The sequence below is a fragment of the Galeopterus variegatus genome, unplaced genomic scaffold (assembly GCF_000696425.1).
Source record: "Galeopterus variegatus unplaced genomic scaffold, G_variegatus-3.0.2 Scaffold31, whole genome shotgun sequence".
In the NCBI taxonomy this organism is placed as follows: Eukaryota; Metazoa; Chordata; class Mammalia; order Dermoptera; family Cynocephalidae; genus Galeopterus; species Galeopterus variegatus.
In genome coordinates, this window is record NW_007726142.1 from 1,438,676 (window position 1) to 1,446,035 (window position 7,360).

The 7,360-nt window shown below is 37.1% G+C and overlaps 1 protein-coding gene across 1 annotated transcript in view; it reads left to right on the plus strand.

The window, feature by feature from the left end:
• The window catches only part of VWDE (von Willebrand factor D and EGF domains), an 80,051-nt gene that overhangs the window by 52,802 nt on the left and 19,889 nt on the right, over window positions 1-7,360 (plus strand). The window contains exons 18-20 of the mRNA XM_008570111.1: window positions 1,205-1,455; window positions 2,691-2,910; window positions 7,095-7,206. Coding sequence (XP_008568333.1) covers window positions 1,205-1,455; window positions 2,691-2,910; window positions 7,095-7,206 — 583 coding nt within the window. The remainder of the gene's footprint in view (window positions 1-1,204; window positions 1,456-2,690; window positions 2,911-7,094; window positions 7,207-7,360) is intronic.

Consider the following 7,360-nt stretch of genomic DNA (forward strand, 5'->3'; position numbering starts at 1 on the left):
TCCACATGGGTGTCCAAGTTCTCTTCCTCATGGGGAAATTAGGCATTATTAGATACAATAGGACACAATTATTTCCTGGCCCCATCTAATGTTATTTAAGGGAGTCATAAAGGTTTACCTAACATTATACATGTTATTGTATGTAAAAACTTCATTACTGTGTTAGACCATGTGCCATATAATTCACTGCTTGGGTGCAAGACTTGGAATATTGTGGGACAACAATGGAAATTTGAGGAAAATTTTAGTTCAAGAAACAAGGAAAACACAATATAACTTCTGAATTGGTATCTATGTTTTTTAATGGTTATTGTATGACTGATTCATTATATACTCATAGTGGCTAAAGATATGAGGTGTTTAAATATTTTTGGTTTCAAACTCCTCATCTCGAGGATGAGGAAATAAAGATCAATAAATTAAGCCACTTGGGCAGGGAGACACAGGAGTAGAACAAATGTCAGAAGTACGGTCTCCTAGCATCAGTGCTCTGTGGATGCAGGAAGCTTGTGCCCAGTGCAATGCAGTGAGGCTGTACGTTCCATCTATTCAGCCAGTGGCAAGGAAGGTGGACATTTTAAAATATAAGACAATATAAAAAGACGTTTTAAGGGAACTCTCCCTGTCCCTTGTAATAGTGACTTTGCTAGTGTGTGAGATCGGCTGCTGGAGGGACCTCTCAGGAGCAGAACACGGGTGTGACTGATGGGTTCCTAGTTAGTTATCACTACTGGGAAAGCAGATACTGCAAAGAACTTTTAAAAAGTCCAATGAGCAATTCAGTCACTGATAGTAAAGGAGAAATAAGAAAAAGGAAATGGAGAGGAAGAAAGTGGGGCTGAAAGGAAAAGAGGGTAAAAGAGAGGGAGTGAGAGAAAGCAGTGAAACGGTCCCTGGAAGTAATTTAAGACAGAAGAAGTGCATCCAGCCTGGGCAGTGCGAGTGTACTAATATGTTTTATGCTGTATTCAAAGTGCTTTCACACTCTAGTAGCAAAGCTTGAGATCTTGCACTTGTCAGTTTTACGTTTTCTAAGAATAGAGTTGAATTTATTCAGAATGTTTAAAAAAAAAGTGAAGGCAGCTAATAGAACTTTTAGCAGAGTTTAATCTTTATCAAAATGCCTGTCTCTGTGGGAGCTCTCAAAATTGCACCTCTTTCCTTCCCTACACAGACATGAAGTTAAGTGTTTTCTCTCTTACAGATAACCAACCCCCAGTGGTTCAAACACCTCAAGACAAATTACAGGCATTTTATGGAGAAAACTTTGAGTACCAGTTCATGGCCATCGATCCAGAAGGTTCTGACATCCATTTTACTTTGGACTCTGGTCCTGAAGGAGCGAGCATTTCCTCTGCAGGACTTCTTATGTGGAAAACAGAGTCACAGGCTCCCCAGCAATTCACTCTGCGCCTTAATGATGACTGTGATGCTGAAACTAGAGTCAGGATTGAGGTAGTTTATAGTCACGTAAATGTCACTCTATTTTTTAACACGAACAACTTCATTTTAAATTCAGAATACAAGCTGTATTTTTAATTGTAAAGAGCAATGAAGTTATTAAACATTGCATGGAATATTAAATTGGCAAAAATTTGACTATTCTTTGTAAGAATGTAAAACCTTAGAGAAAGTCTCAAGCCTAGAAACATGGATCTAAATTAATCATTTCTACCCATTTTATTCTCCACTTAACTATGACAAGGATAAATAACTCATTCACTTCTACCTGTGTGAAAGATCTGTGATTAATCTAAAATTGGTAATTATACCCTTTTCCTTCAAGGTGTTGAATTTGGAATCAAGATTATAAATATAACAGTTGAATAACTAATCAGCAACTCTAATTCCTTTATCGATTTTACTTTTCAGTATGTCAGTCATGGACTCTTAATACGTATAAACTGTTTTTGTGCCCTTTACTCACTTGTAACTTGGAACAGATGTTCACACAGAAGCAATGATATGAAGGGTAATGGTTTTCTATGTCCTGTTAAGCTGGTAATTCAAGTGATTGTTTGATCTACAGTTTGGGGATAACCCTGGCCAGTGCCTAACTGCCTTCTACTTAAATGATGTTTTTTTTTTCCCAGTTATCCTGTTTGCATTATAGAAACTGATCGTCTTGTAACATTTTTTTAAAAACTTATACCTAGCAATTATATTGTGGCTATGCTCTTGAGAGTGGGCATAGTTGCTTTATTAAACTATTTTTAAATATCATTTTATATTAAATATATGCAGTTGTCCCTTGATACCCATGAGGATTGGTTCCAGGACCTCTCCAAGCGGATGCTCAAATCCCTGATGTAATTGGCTTAGTATGTGCATATAACCTATACACATCCCCCTGTATACTTTAAATCATCTCTAGATTACTTATAATACCTAATACAATGTAAATACTACATAAATAGTTGTTATACTGTATTGCTTAGGGAATAATGAGGAAGAAAGTCTTTACATGTTCAGTACTGAGGCAATTTTTTAAACAATATTTTTGATCCATGGTTGGTTAAATCTATTGATGCAAAACCCATAGTAGATACCAAGGGCTGACTGTATATATTGCAAAAATAGGTGATTTTGTCATACATACACATAAACATACATGCCTGTCATGATTTCTGCAGTGATAACTGAAGGTCATTTTATTGCAAAATAAAGCATTTACTTTTTCCCTTTTGTAGGTGACTGTGAAGTCGTGTGATTGCTTAAATGGTGGATCATGTGTATCTGATATGAAATTTCCTCCAGGGAGTGGAGTTTACCTGTGTGTCTGCTTGCCTGGCTTCCAGGGTGGTCTTTGTGAAGTGGATGTCAGTGGGTGCCAATTAAACCCCTGTGGCCTTGGCAAATGTGTTAGTGGTTTTCACAGTTATTCTTGTGCTTGTCCACCAGGGCTCAAAGGTAAGTTTTGGTTCCTCATGAACTAAACTAGAATATGGACAAAGAAAGGAAAGATTCTTGGAACATTCATCTACAGATTATTCTAGCAAATGTGTGGTCCTAAAGATTTCAATATGCACTTTAAAAATTCTAGTCATCACAAATATATTTGAGATACATATTCTTGGTTTTTTAAATTGTAAATTGCTTAATACTCTTTCAATTTTGCCAATTTTTTATAACTATAATAGCAAAGTAGGAACCTGTTTTGCAGGCTTCCTAACATTTTTACCTATATTTGGTAAGTAGAAGTAGATTTAAATGTAATATTATAATATAATATGGAATAATAAAGAAGCTATGCCAAGTAAAATATAAAAATTATCATTTAATAGATATTTTATTGATAATTCTAAACTTAGAAATACCATGGCATGAATTGTAGTTGAAATCAAATAAAATATTACCATATTCACTAACTCAATTGTCTTGAAATGTCTGACTTTAGAAATAAGTTTATGACTGACAACGTTTAATTTCCCAAGACATTTAAAAAACTCATACATCAATATTTTTGAAGTAAAGTAGATGTAAATATTAAATAAATAAATAGGCAACAATTGAGCTGATACTTTTCTTGAAGACACCTCTTAACATTATAATAGAACTAAGCAGAAAATTTGTCTTCTAATTTCTTCAGCATTTTAAAATAAAAATTTTTTTCATTTGGAACTATGAATATAGATACCTCTTTTCTTTTTATTGTACTACAGACTATGTTTGAAAGAATTCAGATATCGATTGCTTTATGAATTATAGTGTAATAAGGACTAATATCCATTAATGACTGAATTTATTCATTCAAATGTGTTATTAAGCATTTCAACGAGCACCATTTCATCCCAAAATTTTTTATCGAGGAAAGACTGACTTTCCTACCTCATTGGAAACTTTTCATGAATCTTCACAGCCAATGTAATAGCTGGACTGAACAAGTGTCTTTAAGCCAAGCAGGCAATCATTCTAATTTTTTTTTTAATTACTGTGTTTTTTCCACAAAGTACAAATTACTATAATATGGTAACTTTTTGCCTTAAATCTTAACGGGCTTCTTAAATTGCTTTATTTATAGGAAAAATCTTATGTACTTAAAGGGTCTGGTTTAACATTAGATTACACAGTAAGTTTTAAAAACAGCACACTTCTCTCATAATGCATGACAGTTCTTTTGGGGTCATGAGGATACACATAAAGCATAAAAGAAATCAAATAATGAGCCAGTTGGACATGCAATGCTTTCCAGATTAAATAATTTGAACTCTTATCTATATTTCACATAGGCAAAAATTGCCAGGAAGATGTTGATGAGTGTGAATCTGGGCCCTGCTTTCCAGGAGTAGAGTGTCTTAATACCTTTGGTTCCTACCATTGTGGTTCATGTCCAAAAGGATTTTATGGTGATGGAAAAATATGTCATGGTAAAAGTTCCTATTTTCAACTATGGGATGTTTTTTCCTGTCTGCATTTAATTCATTCAGATCATTCAGTTCCATTCTCTCTATTAGTCATGCATTCATTCAGTGTGCCTGGAATGCTACTACAAGGCTTGAAACTAGACAGGTAGCCAGCAGCCAGACCACTGAAAAGCCATGGGAGACTCCCTTAACATTTTGAATTAGGAGAGAAACATGATAAGGTTTACATTTGAGAAAGTTTATTTAAGGATTAGTGTGGAGGATGGACTGCTTGTGAATAAGGAATTGTATAAGTCTGAAGGTGGGAAGAAGAGTTTAGACTTCAAATGTATAGAAGAAAGATGATGTTATTCTGATCTAAGGTGAGGTGAAAATGGATGAAAGAGCTACCAAAAGAACAGGTTGATAGTACTTGGTCAATGATCGGGATTAGTCTGGTGAGGGAAAGAAAGTCACTAAGTTTCAAGTGCTTGTTTTAGGTGAATGAGTGTGTAGAATTGGCATCCTCGTTGTGGTGTACCGAACTGTGTCCCCTCCAAATTCATATGTTGAAGCCCTAACCCTCAGTGTGGCTGTATTTGTAGTAAGGAAGTAATTAAGGTTAAATAAGGTCTTAAGGATGAAGACCTGATCTGGTAGGATTTACGTCCTTATCAGAGGAGACATCAGAGAGCTTGTGTGATCTCTCTGCCAAGTGAGGATGTACTGAGAAAGTGGCCATCTTCAGGACAGAAAGAGAGCCCTCACCAAAAGACAAACTAGCCATACCTTGACCATGCACTTCCCAGCCTCCAGAATAAGAAAATAAATTTCTGTTGTTTACGCCACCCAGTCTATGGTATTTTGTTATGGCAGCCTGAGCTAGGGCACATATGCAATATATAGGAGGAAGTGGTTTAGGAGGAGAATGCTAATGAATTGAGTTTGGATAGGTAGACTATGAAATATGCACATGGAGCTCATGAGGGAGAGTTAAAGATACAATCCTTACAGTCATCAGACATGAGATGAAATTGCCCAGGGAGAACATCTAGATTTAGAGAAAGGGGGACAAAAAATTGGTGAATGTTAACACTTTAAAAGTCTAAAACAGAAAAATAAGTTATAGAAGACAGAGTCAAAGATCCATATCTGTGGTATAACTAAGTGAATGGGACCCTATTTTGATGAAAAATATGTATTAATAATGTAAAAACACCTTGTGCTTGAATTAGGATGGGCCTGTCTAGCCCTGGAGGTAACAGATATGAGGAACGTAGCACAGGATGGTAAGGGGATTCCCTGGACTTCAGCTACTCACATTTCCCCTCAAGATCCAGTCCCTAATACTCACACTTCCACTCTATGCACTGAAATGATCTAACATCATTTTTTTCCAAACAAAGAGGCCCATTCACTCAATAAAACCTTTATCAAGTGGAATGTAGGGGAAAGCAAGTTAAACCAAATCCCATTACACATAAATGACTAATAAGTTTCTTAACATTATTAGAGGCATTTTTGTATTTTAGGAAGATGCTTATTAATACAAAAGAATTTTTGATTGTTGGTGGTGTTCATTTATTTTTATGTTAGGCACCAGAGTCAATGAAAACAAAAATAATAAAGCACAGTTCTTATTCTTGAGGTAATTGCTAACTAGTGGAGGAAAGAGATGCATAAGGGTCAATGGTGTGAAGGAAAAAGTTCTGTGGGAGAACCCAAATAGAGGAAATTGACTGGGTGGTTGAGTGGGACTGAAGAAAGGTATATTGGTCAGGTTGGGCTGTGTATTAGTCCATTTCTGTTGCTTATAGCAAAATACCTGGAACTGGGTAATTTGTAGGAAAACAAAATTTGTTGCTTACAGTTTCAGAGGGTGGGAAGTCCAAAGTCCAGGGAACACATCTGGTGAGAGCTTTCTTTGGTGGTGGCTTTATAGCATCTCAGGGGTTTCACATGGTAGAAAATGGCAGAGGAGAGAGAGAGAGACTCTAACATGCTTTACTTTTAAAGCCCTCAGAACAGTGCACCTGACCATCATTATTAATCCATTCACTATGGCATGGTCCTACAAATCTAATCACCTCTTCAAGGCGCCACCTTTCAATTACCATAATAGGATCTCCCACCATCCAAACAGTCACAGTGTGGGCCAAGTGTCTCATATATAAAACTTGGGGGACACAATTCAAGCATCAGTGAATTTTGGGGGGACATTCAATTCATAGCATGGCTGCCATATCAGAATACCACAGACTGAGTGGTTTAAACAACAAATTTATTTTCTCACAGTTCTGAAGGCTGAATGCTCAAGATCAAGGTGCCAGTAAGGGTTGGTTTCTGGTGAGAACCTCTCTTCCTGGCTTTTAAATGGCTGCCTTCCTGATGAGTCTTTCCTCTATGTGTGCTCTCCTGTTGTCTCTTCCTCTTCTTACCAGGACACCAGTTCTGTTGGTTAGAGCCCCACTTTTATGACCTCACTTAACCTTAATTACCTTCTCAAAGGCCCTGTCTACAAGTACAACCACATTTAGGGTTTAAAACCTCAACATATGAATTGGGGGGGGGCAGCGGGGGGCACAATTCAGCCCATGCCAGAAAGGTTTGCTGAAGAGATGACATTTAAGCTAGTTCTTTAATTTGCAAAAAATTCAGCCCAAATGACATTTGTAGTATGTGTTCTTATTTACAATGTTTTGGTTTTATAATAGTTTAACTCTGATCTGTTTTTCATATACTCATTTACAGTTGAAACACAGTTTTTAAATGAATTTACTATACAAACTGTGGTTCTCACAGGGTCTGATAAAAGTGTAACCAAGGAAGAGGATGGTAAAAATGCCAAACAGGGGCCGGCCCGGTGGTGCACTGGATAGTGCGCCGCTTGGGAAGCACGGCGGCGCTCCCGCCCAAGGGTTCGGATCCCACATACAGACCGGTTCCCGCTCACTGGCTGAGCGAGGCGCGGGAGCAACACCGAGGGTTGCGATCCCGTTGCCGGTTCCTGGTCCGGT